A 20,561-nucleotide genomic window follows, 5' to 3' on the forward strand; every position below is an offset into this window, starting at 1 on the left:
AAATGTAAACTTACTTTTTTTCTGATCCATTTTTTGTGACAGAGATGGACGGGTAGAACTTAATACTGGCAGAGTGGTCATCCTCTCTGTGTTGTTAAAAGATGCATCTGTAGACCACAAAGTCGTCTCCTCTGCAGTGGCAAACAGCTGGGTGCTGTCTTCAGAGCCCTCTACCAAAGCAGCATCATATGTAGGATGAGGATTGAGCACTGTGGCTTGAGTTCCAAGAGCAAATGAATTTTCCTGGAAAGTCTCTCTAAATATATTTGAGTTGTTGTTCATGTGATCAATGTGGGATAAAGATGTGGCGGTCCAGGAAGAGGGCCGTGTGCCACGATCCATTGTGGGATCAGCCTTGGAACTGTTTTCAACCATGTTTGGCAAAAGAACATCAGCTGTTTCAATGTCTCCATTAACTGTGAGGACCTCACTTCCATTTGAATAAAAGCATGTTTTTTCTAACACCCCTGGAAGAAAGGAAAAAAAGGACCAAAATTACCATCACCTGGAGGTCCAAGTGTCACCAATTTGTTTTGGAAGGTTAATAAATGGAGGTTGGACTAGATGACCTTTTTAAGTTTCTTTCCAATCCAAATTAATCTATGATTCTAAATATGATGGCACAGATTTGAAAAGTAGTATTTATTTCAAATTTAAAATTAAAGATAACTAAAGTTAAAAATTCCATGTAGCAACAAAATAACAGTAGCCCATTGAAACAAAAGCTATGACTACTATAAGATAAATAGAGAAACAAATAAACACTTCCATGAACTAAAAGTGTTTTAATCTTACTTGCAATAGGTCACTGAACTCTTACATGTTTATAACTATAGAGTGTAATTCTGGGGAGCTCCAACATGCATTCATTCTACCATAGTCTTAACAAGATTGGCAATACTATTTTTTTTCTCTTTATAAATAGCATCATCTCTTGTTTTCATAGTACCATTGTCTTTGGACAGCTAATTCTGAAGCTTCAAGGGAACCAATACATTTTTAATATATTTTATATTCACTAACATTTAAAATTGAAAGAGGTATTGTTTCCTCTATATAGGATTATGTAATTTAACTACCACTGCTAAATATAGGTCCGTGAGTTCTTTGTCATTCTTCTGATACTGGGTTTTAAATATACAGCTGTATCCAAAACTTTAGGCACTTTTATTTATTTTTTTTGTGCATTTATTATATCACAGACAAACACAGACTTTGCTTAGTTGTATGTGTTGAACAGTTGCAAGTAATTATAGTTCACAAATCAAATCAGCTGTGTAACACTAAGGAGATGGATCCCATAAGCATCAGGGAATTCAAACTAAATAGTAAAAGAATCTATTTTTAACCTGTGACTATTACTGAAATATTTAATCCAAATAATAAAGGAGGCATCTCAAACATATATAGGACATATAACTTAGTTACCTATAATAAAAACTAGAAATAATAACTAAATTTTTTAACCAAATATATTAGAATCATATTGAATGCTAGAACAGAAGCACCACTCTATCACAATATAAGAAATTTTTGGTAAATAGCAAAAGCATTTTTTGCCACTAGCTACCCACGTAAAAGAATTTAAGAATCATAATAAACACAGTTCAGCTAGTCTTGATTACAAATAATTAAAAGCAATCCCTCAAAACATAAAATCTCCCAACTGTATTTAAATATCGTGACAATAATTGGGCCACAATAACCCCATGCAGCGCTACAGGCTTTGGGAGGTGTGGCTGGAAAGCTGCCTGGCAGAAAGAGACCTGGGGGTTCTAATTGACAAGCGGCTGCATATGAGCCAGCAGTGTGCCCAGGTGGCCAAGAAAGCCAATGGCATCCTGGCTTGTATTAGAAATAGCGTGGCCAGCAGAAGTAGGGAGGTGATTGTGCCCCTGTACTCAGCACTGGTGAGGCCACACCTCGAGTATTGTGTCCAGTTTTGGGCACCTCAATACAAGAGAGATACCGAGGTGCTGGAGCCAGTGCAGAGGAGGGCAACGAAACTGGTGAAGGGCCTAGCAGACAAATCATATGAAGAGCGGTTGAAGGAGCTGGGACTGTTTAGTTTGAGGAGGAGGCTTGAGGGGAGACCTCATCGCTCTCTACAACTATTTGAAAGGACACTGTAGAGAGGCTGGTGCTACCTCTTCTCACAGGTAATTAATGACAGAACAAGAGGGAATGGCCTCAAGCTCCAACAGGGTAGGTTTAGACTGAACATTAGGAAAGAATTTTTCACAGAAAGGGTGGTCGGGCATTGGAATAGACTGCCAAGGGAGGTGGTTGAGTCACCATCCCTGGATGTGTTTAAGAGACGTTTAGATGTGGTGTTGGGGGATATGGTGTAGGGGAGAACTTTGTAGAGTAGGGTAGATGGTTGGACTCGATGATCCCAAGGGTCTATTCCAACCTAGACAATTCTATGACTCTATGATTCTATGATGATTCATAATTTTAATAGCTTTTTGTGTTGTCCACTCCTAACAGTGATATTTAAGCACTCCTCTCACATTGTTTCAAGACAATAAAGTAAAAACAAAGAAGTGAAGAATATTTGTCCTGAATTTCAACAGTGGGACACAAATACAACAGCCTTTCCTTAGCCAAAATCCAAAGAGAAGGCCAAAACCATGGCTTCCTCCAGCTGGATTCCATATGGAAAGAAGAGTTTTCTGCTTATCCTTTCAGCTCCTTTTCTTCTCATTCACCGTTACTGCTAGCTACAGGCCCTCAAGCCAAAAAGTTGGTCACACCTGAAGCACATTAGCAAGAAATTATCTCCTGTTCTTCTCTACAAGCCCTCTGAACTCAAGGCAAATCACACAGATTTTTCTTTCCATTCTGATGTGTAAATCATTTTTTCCTAGGCTTTCATATTGACATGATCCTTCATTAGCTGTTTCGTACAGATGACTCTTGAGACCACACAACACCCACCACCACCTCTGCTGAACTTCAGTTTGGTTATTGTGTTTACCAAAATGGTTGCTTGCGTGATCACCTTTCAGCCAGGCATCGTTCACCTGCCACCACTCCAGGCTCTCTACCTAGCCAAACCCACTGCTCTGCCAGCTCCAGGCACCACACGTAGCCTGTGCACACTCAAGTATTCTGAGCCCCTTCCCGATGCTGTTACTGAATTCCTCTTCTCATCCCTTCATGCATTTTGCATCTAGACTAAATCAGTTCACTGGTCTGAAATTCAAGGACTGAGCAGGAGGAATTTTTTATTAAGCACAGCTACAAACAACTAACAATGCCAGAAGAACCCAACTTCCAGTTACAATCTGAAGTGACTTTGGGTTGGAAAGCTTTATAGGTAAGAATACAACTAGCATTTTAATTTTCATTGGTTTAATTATAGCAAACAGAATCAGCAAGAAAAATTTGTAAGATTCTTGAAATATAATGGGGTTCAATGAAACAGTTACCATTTGAGATTTACCATATCCTCATTTATCCAGCCTGGATTGTTTTGGCTGCATTGTCAGTAACTGTAAGTAAATCTTTGTGTCTAACTTCTACTGGAAGAGCCCAAGGGAACTTTATACTTATGCATGTTAAGGTTTCTGTTTTTTGACCAGCAAATGTTCATAATTCATTGGGATTTGGAGGAATTTACTGCGTATATTTTACAGAAGCAACTAAAAATCTCCCACCTGCAAATTATTTCAGCAGCAATTTTTTTTTGCTTGAGTCCTCTGGTCAGGCCAAACAGAAAAAAATGAATGTGCTCTGCTTTTAGAAATAGGGACCAGTAGTAATATGTTTTGCTAAAATGTAAGGAATTGTTACTGATCATGCTCAGAAATTGTCTTCACTCATATGTAGCTTTACTTGGATGCTTTGATTCCAAATAAAGCTTGGAATCTCTATGATTCAGAAGCCTACTTTGTTTCAAGTTTCAAACTTCAGTAGTTTTTTCTGTAGTTTTCAAAAAGTTACAATGAGCTTTTTTCCTTCTTTGGAAAAGTACATATTTTTTTTGCCACAACTCAAGAATAGCTGAGGGAATTTTTTCACATTCTCTCTCCTCCTCCCTAGGCTCCTCTCTTCTCCTCCACTCAACATAAAAATAGAAAAAGCCTGGAAAACATTGGTCCCAAAGAGCTATGAATAATGATTTAAAATTAAAGTAAAAATTATTAGCTATTTATATATCACTCAGCAGAATAGCAGGCAACACATTACAAGACAGGTAAACTTTTAAAAGAAAGGTTTTTTTAAAAATTTTGGTTTAATACAGTGGACCAATAAATACCATTAAGGAAAATATTGAAGTTACCCACTGGATTCTATCCTCTCCTCACTCATCCCTATTTCATTCTTTTTCTGGAACTATAAATAATAGCTATGTCTATCACTACCCATAAGACCATTTACTTCTTTCACTGAGATCCCCAAATGCCTGTTTGCTTCTTCAACCCGTCTTTCCAACAATAGCATTTTTTCTTCTATTTTCATAGTTTCCAAGTGATAACAACTCCCCTTCTCGACAGGTGTACCACACAAGGAACCTCTTCAACACAAAAGACCTTCCCAGTTGTATCATCTCAGCTGGCAATGAGTAGTATTAAAATTCTTTTTAACAGGTTTTTTTTTTTCCCCCAAAGTAACATGAGCCTGGGCTCTGGTGCACATGCGCTTCAGAGAGGTAGGTAGACCTCTGTTTGGTATTCCCCACTGGCTAGCTCTAGATGGCAACACTGTTTCCACTTAGTATGTGAGAGTTTTGGATCACCTTGATCACCTTACTGAGTCCCCTTGTTCTCCCTGCACAATTTCGTTCTATCCTCTGATCTCCCCAATGGATGATAGGGAATTCAAGCACTTAATTCCAGACTATAGAATCCACTGTCTGAGTTAGGCTCCCATTTGCTTTGATTCTCATCGTTTTCCTCCCCTAAAAATACTACTGTATATCTTCAATCTTAAATTAAGCTTGCTGGAGATTTTTATAGCATCAAAATCCCTGAAGGAATGATTTAAATTTTAAGATACCTATGAAAACAATGGGATGCTTTACAACAATCAATTCTTTTTCAATCGCTTCAGTAATGAGAACTGAATTACTATCAATGTCTGCTAGGAGCCATACAATGCATATAGAATATGCATTTTATTCATGTGTACCACACACTATATCCAACTGTTCTTCATATGTGAGTTCATACAGAGCTGTAGACAGTAAATCATAAGATGGATAGTTAATTAGTGAGAAATAGCTGTAACCATTTTGGATTTGTGTTTCCAGCTACAGCTGGACATCTCCAGATGACAGAAATATACAGCATGCTGGCCTTCATTGTGTTTGGTACAAAAACGAGGAACTGGCACCAAGCTCATTCGGTTCAAAGTGATGCCTTGCCAACAGTTTTACTGACCATTTTCCACTTGCTGTTCACTATTGGGGAATTAATGCTTTAATTGAAGACCTGAAATGGACAATTATGAGATCTAAGAAATAGTCACACTGTTGAAGCTTTTAAATTGAGATTTTGGCAGTGTACACAGTGGGTGATTTCTTGCAGTTCACAGCAGGAAATCTCAAAAAGACCAAGTTTGTTTAAAAAGATAATGAAACAGAGCAAAGCAGCCTACCAAAGTATGTGTAATGGATGAGGCAGTTACTTACACAGGGAATAAAACACTGATTCACTACTATAACTAGCCAGCATGTACCCACTGAGATTTCTTCTGCAGGGTCTGTCCCTGTGACTCTGCACTCTGAAGAAATGGGCACATTACTGATAATATGGAGGTCCCATAGCATACCAAACCATTGCACCTCAGTTGAGCTGCCGTAAGAGACCTTTCCTGCTCCTCCTGTGAAGTAAAGACACTACCTTAAACTGCTTACCAGCTGCCCAAGGGGCCAAAAAAGGGCCGCAACATAACAGGTGGCCTATGCAAATAATGGATCAGTTCCCAGATAAAATGGAACTCAAAGTTTTGTGGAAGGCATCTTCTAAAGAAACTGCAGAACAAAACTTGGCTTCTAAGGTCCTGTGTAGAAAGGAGACATTTCTGTGCAGAAAGCAGAGATTTTCCCTTTCATCAACTTCTGGCTTTCAGGCAACAAAGTCTCAGCAAAAATATCAGGATCGTACTAAAGGGCTGGAGAGGAAGACAGTAGCTTACCTTGCATATTAACAGCTGTTGTTACCTTAAAGTTCCCAGTTACAGTCATAACACTGTGGTCTAATAAAAAAATCTTATCTTTTTTTTTCCTATCTCTTGAGCAAGATGTGTCATGTAACTAGAAATTTTTATTTATAAAGCTTTTCTTAACCTAAGAAATTAAATGTAACGTACACATAATGGCTCTATTGCAATTCAGAAACCAATCCTGAACTCTGTGCCTGTGTTAAATACTCACTTAGCATTGGCTAATGAATAAAGCTCCATGGGCTCCTTGGGAATCAATTATGCCACACCAGGATCTACGCTTCAGTCACTGTGACCTTCTGTCCATCTGTGCTGGGTGGACTGCCAGACTTTCATTATTATTCTCTAGATCACAAGAACAATTCCCCACTGACTTCAGTGATTTCTAACAGCAGACATTCTGACCTGGAGCTGTATTCGCAGCATCTTTTTTTTTTTTTCCAACATTCCAGGTGTATCAGTAAAGAAGGCTTGCTAGACTAAATTAGTTCTTATAGATGGATGAAATACAGGCTGCTCTGGGATACACTCCTTTGGACATTCCCCATAATATAGCTGTGTTGGCAAGATCAAATTAAGAACTGGCAAATCATTTAGCTGATGATTACCATCTTTCATCAGAAAATATCCCAGGAGCAAATGATTGATATATATGTGAGTGTCAAACTCCTAACTTTAGACACCTGTCTTATAGCAAATATTGCCATTGATTGACAATGTAATTGTTTATATTTCATGTTGCTTTCATAATTACAACTTTTAGATCTCCATGCTGCTAGTCACTTTAGATTTTGAGGATGTGTCACGTGCCTTGAGGCTCAACATCACTTGGAGAACTACCAGCATTTCCAAATGATTCAGAGATCAAGATCCTTTTACTCTAGACTATAACTCCCTGCAACTTTAACTTCCTCTGTGTGTCAAAAAGTTCCATATGGGCCAGTGCAGTTGGGTTCCCAAACTGATATATGTGTTGACATATGCATGTTACCTTATGAATGTGGAGAATCCAACAGCCAGAAAGCTAAGCCTAGCAGTTTTACTATAATGTACTTTTCCTGATGTTTATTCTGTGAAGGTGACAGCTCCTTCTGTGTTCTCAGAAGGGAAAGGCAGAGAATACAGGTCTCACAGGTAATGTAACAGTAATGATCATTGTTCAACCAGCAACACACAAGAACATTGACAGCATCTCTCAGGGGGAATCTTGCTACAGATTTCCTAAACAACAGAACAATTTGAGAATTGCCCAGGTTGTTTCATACTTATACAAGGATAATAAAAACGCGGCTATTAGAGTGAGCTTTCTTTTTTAAGGAGAGTAAGATGAAAATGCAAAAAACAACCCATCACACTTAACATTTGTAATAATTCTCACTGAGAACCGAAATTAATCTCAAAACACACGTCAGAGCCAAAATATAAACATTGCATGCTGATAATGAAAGGACGCTGAGAGAACCAAAGCCTCAATTATTTGCATATCCATAGTCAACGGTGCATCTTAGAGACTTTAATTCTAATCTTTATTCCCACCAGTGTTGATGAACTAAAAGAGTTACAAAATGCAAAATGCATGAATGCCTAATATTGTGTATAGATAAGAAGGTATGCTGCTTGCCTCAAAGGCAGGCTTATTTGATGTGGTCCTGCAGTGTGATCACATGGCCCAAAATTACATCTGTACTGTAAAAGTCTGACATACACGAATCCGTTCTTTATATATGTCACAAAATTTGTTCTGAATTCTACAGAAAACAATAGACAAAGCAATAATTGTGGATGGCTGTTAACAGGAGGTGGTAGAAGACCACATAAGTATGAGCTGAGGATACTGGTGTGAAGGAATGGGACATCCACCATGGAATGCATTTATCACTATCAAATGAATACAATTGATTTTCCTTTATGGAACTGTAAGTATAAAGCATTTTGTTTTCCCACATAAACAACTGCAACGATAAGCAATTATATACAATTACAAATAAATTTAATTAGGTATAATGCTTACCAGCCATGAATGACTTTTTAAAAACAATGTTTCAAGTGGTTTAGAACATTTCCTCTTTGCAAGGAGAAGAATGAAAATGCCAGAGGTTTTTCGGTCTTGCAAACATGATAATTTTCACCTTTGTAATGTTTGCATACTACTTATTACTTAAGGATTTTTTTTCAGTGTAAGCAAAATGCTACACAGACTACAGATTCCAACACAAGTTGAAGGTGATCTTACATCTGTCCATTTTAAAGAAAGATTTAGCTATTCAAACTGTGGATTCAGTTACTGTTTGTTTTTTCTGGAAAGCAATGAAATTTATCACAGAATCACAGAATCACAGAATTATCAGAGTTGGAAGGGACCTCTAGAGATCATCTAGTCCAACTCTCCTGCTAAAGCAGGATTGCCCAGAGCACATTACTCAGGACTGCATCCAGGCGGGTCTTGAAAATCTCCAGGGAAGGGGACTCCACAACCTCCCTGGGCAGCCTGTTCCAGTGCTCTGTCACCCTCACCGTAAAGAACTGTTTCCGTGTATTTGAACGGAACTTCCTGTGTTCTAACTTGTGCCCATTGCCCCTCGTCCTGTCACTGGGAACCAATGAAAAGAGCCTGGCTCCATCCTCCTTCAACCCACCCTTTAGATACTTGTATGCCATAATAAGGTCTCCCCTCAGCCTTCTCTTCTCCAGGCTAAAGAGTCCCAGCTCTCTCAGCCTTTCCTCATAAGGCAGATGCTCCAAGCCCTCAGTCATCTTAGTTGCCCTTCGCTGGACTCGCTCCAGCAGTTCCCTGTCCCTCTTGAACTGGGGAGCCCAAAACTGGACACAGTATTCCAGTTGTGGCCTCACCAGTGCCGAGTAGAGGGGGAGAATGACCTCCCTCGACCTACTGGCCACACTCTTCCCTATGCAGCCCAGGATTCCATTGGCCTTTTTGGCGACAAGGGCACATTGCTGGGCCATGGATAATTTACTGTCTACCACAACCCCCAGATCCTTCTCCTCCAAGCTATCTCCCAGCAGGTCAGCCCCTAACCTGTACTGGTGCTTTGCATTCTTCCTCCCCAGGTGCAGGACCTTGCACTTGCTTTTGTTGAAGCTCATTAGGTTCTTCTCTGCCCAGCTCTCCAGCTTGTCCAGGTCACGCTGGATGGCAGCACAGCCCTCTGGGGTGTCAGCCACCCCACCCAGTTTGGTATCATCAGCAAACTTGCTGAGGATACACTCTGTCCCCTCATCCAGGTCATTAATGAATATATTGAACAAAATTGGACCGAGTATTGACCCCTGGGGGACACCACTGGTTACAGGCCTCCAACGAGACTCTGTGCCGCTGATCACAACCCTCTGAGTCCTGTCCCGCAGCCAACTCTCAATCCACCTCACTGTCACCTCATCTAGCCCATACTTCCTCAGCTTCCTAATGAGGATGTCATGGGAGACAGTGTCAAAAGCCTTGCTAAAGTCAAGGTAGATGACATCCACGACTTTCCCCTCATCCAGCCAACCAGTTATAACATCTTAGAAAGCTATCAGATTGGTCAAGCACGATTTACCCTTGGTAAATCCATGTTGACCACTTCCAATAACTTCCTGTTCCTCAAGGAATTTATTATACTACACTAACTATAATTCCCAGAAGAATATTATGGACCAGTCTTATTAGAAGGCTCTTGAGGTCTATAGGGGTCAGATGAAATTGTAATATATCATTAATTTTAGTCATGTATAATCTAGCCTTTTCTTGCCCCTTCAAATTTATATTGCTGAGTTAGGTCTTCGTGGTCAAGGTCTTGCAAGTTAGGTCTTCAACAGTCCAAAGCAAGCACCATTGCTAAGCCTTCCTGTCCTCTTGGTGTAACACAGGCAATCAACAAATTATTATGGTCATGGTCTAAAGGCTAGACTTCCTTCATAGCAACTGATACTGCGTCTACTTCCATGAGTGAAACAACATTCATTCATTACAAAGTTTTCTTCTACGGGTTGACAAGCATGCTATACTCCTGGTGAGAGACAGAAGAGTATGCAGAGCCAGAGTGTAAGTACTTAAGAGAAGTCAAAGCTAAACAACTCAGCTTGATATTTTCTTCAATGAACCATAAAAGACCATATTTAGTCAAAATAATATGTATCTCTACTGATAATTTGCTTTGTCCTTTCTTTGTACACATTTCTAACAAAATAATTTTTTCAAGGGTTTTGCATTGTGAATACTTTGATGGTAAATAATTTTTGAAATGTTGATTAATGAAATATTCTGAAAACAGGACCCCATGACACACCTGAAGTAGGACATTCTCTATTACTACAATATAAGGGCACTTACAAGAAAGCTGGAGAGGGATTTTTTACAAGGGCATGTAGCGATAGAACAAGGGGTAATGGCTTCAAACCGGAAGAGGGGAGATTTAGATTAGATATTAGAAAGAAATTCTTCACTCTGAGCGTGGTGAGGCACTGGAACAGGTTGCTCAGAGAAGTTGTGGATGCCCCATCCCTGGAAGTGTTCAAGGCCAGGCTGGATGGAGCTTTGAGCAACCTGGTCTAGTGGGAGGTGTCCCTGCCCGTGGCAGGGAGGCTGGAACTAGATGATCTTTAGGGTCCCTTCCAACCTAAACCATTCTATCATTCTAAGTTAATAACTGTACTGCTCTACCCATCTCCTTCCATCCATACCAACTTTTCAGTTTCTTCAACATCAGAGCTTGCAATGATATGCAGGCAACCAAACAGATGTAAGGAAAGTGAATTGGAAAGTTCTAAGGTGCATGTACACCTTTTCATGTGTATAAGCCTCATTTAATTAAAAAATATTACAGAAGGAAAAGAGTATTTACCTACAAACTTACAACAGGAAACAAAATATTTTCTTGCAAAATATAAAAGGCCAAATTTTCTGATAAGTTCATTACCAAAGTCAAACCAAAAAAGTTCGTACAGTTCTAAATGATATACTGGAGTTCACTATTTATGTTGTAAGCATCAGTGAAAGATACTAGAATGACAACCACAGAATTTAACTCCTCCATTTCATGAAAAAATAAGAACAGAATTAAAACATAAGAACAGAATTTCGTATATATTGGATAATTTGTGTTAGCCAGTCAGGACTGTCAACTCTTTTCTTACATTGTAAGTCATCATACCAATAGTAGACGTAACAGAATTCAGTCATTATTAATCTGAAATGAATATGAGCTACTATTCTGGATATAGTGTATTCTCAATAGAGCAGACGATATTATATTACACACACTTTAAAGATGCTCACAGAATTTGTTCATTTCATTCCAGTCATCAGATATATTTGTTTCTAGGCTATCAACGCACATAAAATGAAAGCTGCTAACTGAGAGAGAAGAATACCAAATTGTAATCATGCTAATTCAAAAGATGCTGAAGGGAGCTTTGCCAGTTTTAGACTTGGGTAATAACACCAAACCTTATTCTTCACCCTATAGTAATTAGATTGACTTAAAAAGAGATAGTCCTGATTTTTGCTACATAAGCTGGATCAGAACAGGCCCCATTTCCCCAGAGGATTTCATACATTTTAATGAGTGTTATGTCAATTCATGCCTCAGAGGAGGAGATTGGGTAGAACTGATGTAAATACACCTGCTTTTTATCTGCTTTCTCACCAAAGAACAAAAATCTAGGGCAGAGGATATGAAGGATACAAATGGAATGCTAAACATAAGGAAAGTAAATTGAATGGCGTCATATTTCCTAATTGCCCAACTTACTTGATCTTAATGCACTTCTGATTGTTCTTAGTTTAAAGATACATCCCAAGACTTACTTGTCAATCTTAACATTCACTAGCTTTGGGTTTTTTTACTTCCCTAACTTAAGCTAAATGAAAAGAACAGGCCTACAACGTCTTGTTGCAAATCCTTTATAGACTGAATTGAGAAAACAGATTTAAGTTGTCTTGATTTTGACAGCGCTGAAGGTGCTATTGAGATGTGTTTAGTTTCTTCCTGTGCTTGCTGTTTGATTGTATGATGTGTATTGAAAGTGGTGGTATAAAATAGGAAAATAGATTTGTGTCTATACACCCCACACATTACCCCATTTTTTACAGATGTGCTTGTGAATTACTTAAGGAAGCTCAACTAAAAAATGTTCTCATTAGCACAAAAAAAAACAAGTAAAAATCCCAGAAACTCTCAGCACTGAAAGCAGAACAGATTACTGTTTTTACATTTTTTTCCTGAAAAAGTAATGCTTCAACCTAGCATTACTGTCTTTCCCATGTTGCACTTGAAGCAATTTAATGATATGTCAGCTTCTCTAAAGGTAACAAAGGGAAGGCTTTTTAATTTGTTTTTTTTTTAATAAATTATTACCTTTTAATTCTGTAACAGACACAGAGTTAGTTAACAGACTAAGCCATTATGAAATCTAATATACCTGGAACAAGTTTCCACAAAATATACTTGGGGTTCTGCACTGATACATACTTCATATTTAGAAGAAATGAACATATTTTTCCTTAGTTAAACAGTAATATTTTGTAGGCTGTTTGGAAAGATTTGTGGCTATTTATAGATTAACTTTCACCTGAAAATAAAAATCAGATTTTCACATCAATTTGTGACATAAAGTGATAAATATTCCATTCCAGTGACAGTAATGTAAAGTTCTAACATAAATATCTTTTTGTGCTTCTAAAATGACTGCTGAAAACCATCTACATACTACATGCTCAAGGTAGTGTGCTCCTCAAAAATCTCCTTTGAGAAATTCAGAAACGGTTTCCTCTTTGGTACCTTAAATACATTTTAAACATATAACTCTATATAGCATATTTATTTCTCTGCAACAAACATTATTAAGTCACAAGGTAGATTAGTTTCTTAGGTAGATGTGCTAAGATATATTTTTAATGTCCACAATTACATTAGCACTTGAGAATGCAGTCTCAATTTTAGTCTTCTGAATTAAAAATGTGTCAATTTACCCCATTAGCACTCACCTACAAAGGTAAGCAGGATCACCAACAAAAGGATAAGGGCACAGATGCATGGAATCAGTATTAGGAGCAAAAGTCGAAGGAACTTGGCAGAAGCCAGTTTCTGAGAGCAACCATCCCCCATATTATCCTCATCTGTTCCTAAGACCTGAAAAACAAAAGAGCACAGTTTTATCATTCTGGTGTTGATTAGTAACACCTATGTTTTCAACAGCAGTCCTCCCCGTTACACAGAACAGCCATATGATTTAAATATATACTATAAATGCCTTTTAGATTCTTAATGAAAAGCTGTATGTAAACTTTCTTTTTGGTGGACAGCCTAATGTAATCCATATAACGTAGTTTAGTTCACCCAATATCCATAGACTTACAGCTTCATTGAAATTTCTAAACGTTTCTGATTAACTAGAAGTTGGATAGACATTTCATTTGAAAAAATATAAAATACATAATAAATTTAAGCAATAAGGCTAAATACAGCTTCTTTTATAATTAAAAATAATCCATTACTAATTATTCAGGAGCTTCATGTTCTTTTATTAAGGAATCAAGCAACTATTATAATCTGTTTTAAGTGACAATAGAAGAGATAAGGACTGTTCCACTTATTATGCACAATAATGCTGTCTCATTTTTAAGTCCCTTACAAAATTATAAGAGTATTCTCTAGAGTTTGCAACTAATATTTTCTGTTCTATAAATAGAATATAGAGTAATATAGAGAAAAATTATTTTGTGAATTCAATTGAGCTGCACAAATTACCAAAATTCAAACCTTTGCAAAAGCCTGAACATGTACTTAATATATATATTTTTAAACGTAACTCCATTAAGACTATGATCTCATACTGTAAAAATGTCAGACTTTTTAAACAGGAATAAAAACAAAATTCCAAATGAATATTTAATATCAAGATTGAAATTGTTATGAAGTGAATATATCTTTCTTCAAACTTGACTAAAAATAATTACAATTTTCCCTATGATAAGCTGAAATTGGATAATATAATTATTAATTCCAAACAAAGTCTTCCCAAAGGATGACTAATACTTTATCCTCTTTGTCAGGAAGATCAATCACTTTGAAACTGGTCGTGACAGGACACAAGAGTGTAAATGCGTTCAATACCATGACAGCCTCTCCCCAAAGAACCTCAAGAAACTCAGGTCTACAATGTATATATTATTAGTCTTGTAAATGCCAGACTCTGTGGGTTATCCCTTTGCTGGCTCTGCTGTTAAGTGCCTTTCTGTGAAGAACAGGTTACCAGACTGACTGGTAACCTCTGCTGCCTCCCTGAGGCCCAGATGAAAGACGTGAAGAGAGAGCTTCCTCCCCTCATACGACCCACAGTTTACTATCCATTTTTAATTTTTCAGGTAGGGAGCGACAAAGCTGCAACAAGAAGTCCAAGGGCAATCGAGAGACTTCAGAGCCTTGGAACAACTTGTTAAGGGATCAGGAGCACAAGTAGTGTTCTCTGTCCTTCCGGCTGTAGGGAACAATGAGGGAAGAAACAGGAGGACCCAACAGACTAATACCTGGCTCCAAGCCTGGTGTCACCAGCAGGACTTTGGGTTTTTTGATCATGGGTCAGTTATACAAGACCAGGTCTGAAGGTGACTGATGGGGTATGTCTGTCTCAAATAGGGAAAAGGATCTTTGCACATGAGTTGGCAGGGCTCATCAAAAGGGCTTTAAACTAGATTTGAAGGGGGAAAGAGATAAAACCAGGCTCACTAGAGACAAGCCTGGGGGCAGAACATCAATTGTGTGGGACAGCGTGCTAGCGAGGTCCTTCAGTCTGCCATCCCAGTGGAGGTAGGGGATGGAGTGCCATGCAATAGCAAAAACGAAAGGGATATTGATGGGCTAGAAATCACGGAAGTGCCTGGGAATGGTCACGTAGGAACTTGGGCTTCTCCACCCAAAGAGGTTATGGGATCAATAGCCCAGCTGAAGTGCACCTAAACCAATGCACGCCGCATGGGCAAGAAACAGGAGAAGCTGGAAGCCATTGTGCAGCAGATAAACTATAACATATTTGCCATCACAGAAACATGGTGGGATGATACGCATTAACTGGAATGCTGCATTGGATGTCTATAAACTCTTCAGAAGGGATAGGCCAGGAAGGAGAGGCAGTTGAGTAGCCCTGGATGTTAGGGAGTTTTTTTGATTGTCTTGAATTCAGTGATGGTGACAATAGGGTTGAATGTTTATGGGTAAGAATCAGGAAAGGCCAACAAGGCAGATATCACGGTGGAAGTCTCTTATAGATCGCCCAACTAGGATCAAGAGGCAGATGAAATATTCTATAAGCAGCTGGGAGAAGTCTCACAATCACTACCACTTGTTCTTGTGGGGTACTTCAACTTACCAGACATCTGCTGGGAATACAATACAGCAGAGAGGAAACAGTCTAAGAGGTTCCTGGAGTGTGTGGAAGATAACTTCGTGACACAGCTAGTGAGCAAGCCAACTAGGGAAGGTGCCTTGCTAGACCTGTTGTTTGCAAACAGAGAAGGACTTATGGGTGATGAGGTGATTGGAGGCTGCCTTGGGCACAGTGATAATGAAATGATAGAGTTTTCAGTTCTTGGAGAAATAAGGACGGGAGTTAGTACAATTGTCCCCTTGGATTCCAGAGAGCAAATTTTGACCTGTTTAGAAGACCGGTTGACAGAGTCCCTTGGGAGGCGGTCCTGAAGGCCAAAGGAGTCCAGGAAGGCTGTACATTCTTCAAGAAGGAAATCTTTAAGGCACAGGAGCTGGCCATCCCCATGTGCTGTAAGATGAGCCGGCAAGGAAGAAGACTGGCCTGGCTAAACCAAGAGCCCTGGCTGGAACTCAGGAAGAAAAGGAGAGTTTAAGGCATATGGGAGAAGGGGCAGGCCACTCAGGAAAACTGCAAAGATTGCATGAGGCTATGGAGGGAGAAAATTAGAAGGGCCAAAGCCCAACTAGAACTTAATCTGGCTACTGTTGTAAAAGACAATAAATAACGTTTCTATAAATACATTAACAACAAAAGGAGGACTAAGGAAAATCTCCATCCTTTGTTGGAAGCAGTGGGAAACATAGTGACCAAGGATTAGGAAAAGGCTGAGGTACTTAATGCCTTCTTTGCCTCAGTCCTTAATAGTACGACCTGTTGTTTTCTGGGTACCCAGCCCCCTGAGCTGGACAACATGGATGGGGAGCTGAATGAAGCCCCCATAATCCCAGGGGAAATGGTTAGCAAGCTGCTACACTACTTAGATGCACACAAGTCTATGAAGCTGGATGGGATTCACCCAAGGGTACTCAGGGAGCTGGTGGAAGCTCACCAAGCCACTTTCCATCATTTATCAGCAGCCCTGGCCTAACCAGGGACCTCCTAGTTGACTGGAAGATAGCAAATGTGACACCCATCTACAAGAAGGGCTGCAAGAAGCACCCAGGGAACTACAGGCCTGTCAGTATGACCTCAGTGCTGGCTAAGGTTATGGAGCAGATCATCTTGAGTGCCATCACACAGCACATAAATGACAACCAGGCAATCAGACACAGTCAGCATGGGTTATGAAAGGCAGGTCCTGCTTGACAAACCTGATCTCCTTCTGCGACAAAGCGACCCACTAAGTGGATGAAGGAAAGGCTGTGGATGTTGTCTACCTAGACTTTAGTAAAGCCTTTGACACTGTTTCCCACAGCATTCTCCTGGAGAAACTGGCTGCTCATGGCTTGGATGGGCGTACACTTCGCTGGGTGAAAAACTGGCTGGATGGCCATGCCCAGAGAGCAGTGGTGAATGGAGCTGAATCGAGTTGGCAGCCAGTCACAAGTGGTGTTCCCCACGGCTCAGTATTGGGGCTGGTTCTCCTTAATATCTTTAACAATGACCTGGACGAGGGGATCGAGTGCACCCTCAGTAAGTTGGCAGATGACACCAAGTTGGGTGGGAGTGTCGACCTGCTGGAGGGTAAGACAGCTCTTCAGAGGGATCTGGAGAGGCTGCATCAATGGGCCAAGGCCAATGGTAGGAAGTTCAACAAGACCAAGTGTTGGGTCCTGCACTTGGGTCACAACAACCCCATGCAGTGCTACAGGCTTGGGGAAGAGTGGCTGGAAAGCTGCCTGGTGGAGAAGGACCTGGGAGTGTTGGTTGACAGCCAGCTGAATATCAGCCAGCAGTGTGCCCAGGTGGCCAAGAAGGCCAACAGTATCCTAGCCTATGTCAGAAATAGTGTGGCCAGCAGGACTAGGGAAGAGATTGTCCCACTGTACGCAGCACTGGTGAGGCCACACCTTGAGTACTGTGTTCAGGTTTGGGCCCCTCACTACAAGAATGACAATGAGGTGTAGGATCAAGTTCAGAGAAGGGCAAAGCTGGTGAGGGGTCTAGAGCACAAGTCTTATGAGGAGTGGGTGAGGGAATTCGGGTTGGTTGACCTGGAGAAAAGGAGGCTGAGGGGAGACCTTATTGTTGTCTACAACCACCTGAAAGAAGGCTGTAGTGAGGTGGGGGTTGGTCTCTTTTACCAAGTAATGGGCTATAGGGGAAGAGGAAATGGCCTCAAGTTGCGCCAGGGGAGGTTTGGATTGGATATTAGGAAAAAATTCTTCCCAGAAAGGGTTGTCAAGCATTGGAACAGGTTGCCCAGGGAAGTGGTGGAGTTGCCATCCCTGGAGGTATTTAAAAGACATGTAGATATAATGCTGACAGACATGGTTAAGTAGTAACTTGGCTAGGTTAATGGTTGGACTTGATGATCTTAAAGGTCTCCTCCAACCATAACGATTCTTTGATTCTGTGACTGGCACAAATGGAAGTTGAACTATTTATTAAGGAATTGCTGCACAGAGACTAGATTTATATCTCCCCAGCCTCACTGCCCATTTTACTGCCTTGACTGAGGATACTGTAGGCATAAGTGGGATTTATAGCATAATTTTCCACCATTCTGCAATGTCTCTGCAGATAGCATAAAGATTATTTGTAAGGAAATTTTCCATGCTGATAATATTAGAATTATCATATATTTCTGATACCCCTGGTTACCAAACGTTGCAGACAAAAGAAACAAAACTGCATTTGTGCAGTTGTATGTACCTTTTCTGATACTGCTAAGCATCACATGTTATCTGACCTCCTTGGGCCCCATCCAGTGCAGTGTCCCAGATGACTCTTTTTTTGCTACTTCCACTGTTCAAAGACCAGGTAACATTGAAAATGCATATGGTACCAGTATGGTGTGAGGTGCTAGCAGTATCTCAATTAATAACCTTCCTATTCCAGTGATTCAAAACTGTATTACTACTAGGCTTATCCAGCAAGCAGGATGTAAGTTGATGGTCAACTTAAAGATGGTGGAGTTACCTGAACATCTGAAACAGCCAGCTCAGGGTAAGAATAATAAGAGTGGTAGCTCTGTCTGTTGAAAAGGTACAGCCTGGGTGAGTTGACAAGGTCTGTAATCTGATCATCACCATTTCCCACAACAAGAGAAATATAAAGAATGTTGGAGACAGCTAATTGGTTGTCAGAAGTATTTTTCTTAATCAGCAGCTTATTCAGAAGTTACAAATGCTTCAATCCAGGATTTCAGGATATCTCAGCTAAATTTCTGTCCTGACCCACAAGTAACACCTCAAATATCCAGGCATAGATAAAGATAAGGATTTTGGTGACTTTTAGAAACCTAAATCTAAGTCACATTTAGACAATCCCTGCTTGACCACATAACTTCCTGCAGTCCACACTTTTCATATTGAAGTCTTCAAAGTCTGCCTGACGTTTTGCCTCTGGTCATGCTGGAATATAGCAGCTTAGCAGCTATTCATGGCAGGCTTCCCTGAATTCCATAACTTTGGTTTGCACAGCCTGTATTAGGCCCCCTTGGGAGGTCTGAGCTCACAGGTAACAGAGGAATAACACAGCTCTGTTATGAATACAGATCTCCCCAAACACAGCTGCTGTAACTACTTTTGAAAGCACAGCCAAAAAAAAAAAATTAAAAAGAGAAAAAAAATTGCATAAACCTGCCCTTTCTAACAGTGCAGTGGTTACAGTGCTCCTGCAGAAAATAGGGCTGTTGAGTTCAATTCCCTCTTCAGCCTGAAGCAGTTAAAAATTAGATCTACAACTCAGTAGAGTATCACAACCAGCTAAACATAGACTCCTCCTGAATCAGAGCACATTATCCCTTGAAGTCAGGATATTCTGTAAAGAAGTACACAATTCTGTTGGGCAAGATAATAGGGAGCAGGACCATCACTACACAACTCAGTGATTAGGGCACTTGGGACCTGACTTAGTTTCTTCAAGACAAACAAACATAAGATCCAGCTAGTTTTCCTAAAAGGAATGACTTCCAATCAAGATGCGCTTCTTGCAAACCCCAGGCAAAAGTGCCCGACTCTAACCAGTGTAATACAAAGTAAATGCTGACCCATGACTCCATGAAGAGTTTGTCTTAAGAATAAAAGACTTATGTTATCAATAAACAACAAAATTATATTCTCAAAGAATTGAGAACACACACAGAAATAGTATTCGGCATCAATTTTTTTGAATCTTCCTGTGAGGAGGAGGTGACACTGAGTATTTTGGAGGTCCATGAGATCTTAATCATCCCAAGCACAAGTGTATAACTGACAGCAGAGTTACCACCACTGCTGTAAAGATGCCTCAGAGTTAACCCAGGAGAAACATTAAATGTGTGCCAATGAAAACATTGTGTTCTTTCTGTGAATTTTTTTTTCTAAAGTCATTGTGGATACTAGCTACTTCAGGCAAATGATCGTACTAAAGGAGAACCTCAAATATTTTCTTTCTTGTCAACTCCTGAAAGCAACAATAAACCTCAGTCTTTGCATTGACAACTTCATATCACAGATTTTAAAAGTGACTGTTGTATCCAAATTTGCTTTCAGTGACTGCTCAAGAGAAGAATGTTGGATTGTGAAAGACATGCTTCTCTTAAACACCACCAATTGCTAGTTTTGTGTAATAGCAAAGTAAATATTTATAGGCAACTAAACAGCATGTTGTATTTTTCCCTTCTACAGGAAAAGGCCTTACGAAAAACATTAAACCTATTTAAAACCATCATTGGTGACTCAGCAAGCATAAACTTAGCTTTTCCAGTTTTCCAGTTATGCCAGATTTCCATCACTTGAACATCTACATGAGTACTTTTCCATAAATAAATGAAATCAAACTAGATGTAAATATGAAATCAAACTAGAGGTAGTCCTAGTGGTTCCTTTATCATCAATGAAAATTTAATAAAGTGTCCTATAGACAAACATAAATGCATTATACCTATGAGGAGAGCCTGAAAGAGTTGGGGCTGTTCAGCCTGGAGAAGACAAGGCTCTGGGGAGATCTTATTGCGGCCTTCCTGTACCTAAAGGGGG

The 20,561-nt window shown here is 39.8% G+C and overlaps 1 protein-coding gene across 1 annotated transcript in view; it reads right to left on the reverse strand.

The window, feature by feature from the left end:
- The window catches only part of CORIN (corin, serine peptidase), a gene marked incomplete at its 5' end in the record, with an annotated part of 169,266 nt that overhangs the window by 133,702 nt on the left and 15,003 nt on the right, over positions 1–20,561 (reverse strand). Inside the window, 2 exons of the mRNA XM_082482177.1 lie at positions 15–467; positions 13,157–13,301. Of these exons, the coding sequence (XP_082338303.1) occupies positions 15–467; positions 13,157–13,301 (598 nt within the window). The remainder of the gene's footprint in view (positions 1–14; positions 468–13,156; positions 13,302–20,561) is intronic.

The sequence above is a fragment of the Vanellus vanellus genome (assembly GCF_965231255.1).
Source record: "Vanellus vanellus genome assembly, chromosome: 4".
Classification (NCBI taxonomy): domain Eukaryota; kingdom Metazoa; phylum Chordata; class Aves; order Charadriiformes; family Charadriidae; genus Vanellus; species Vanellus vanellus.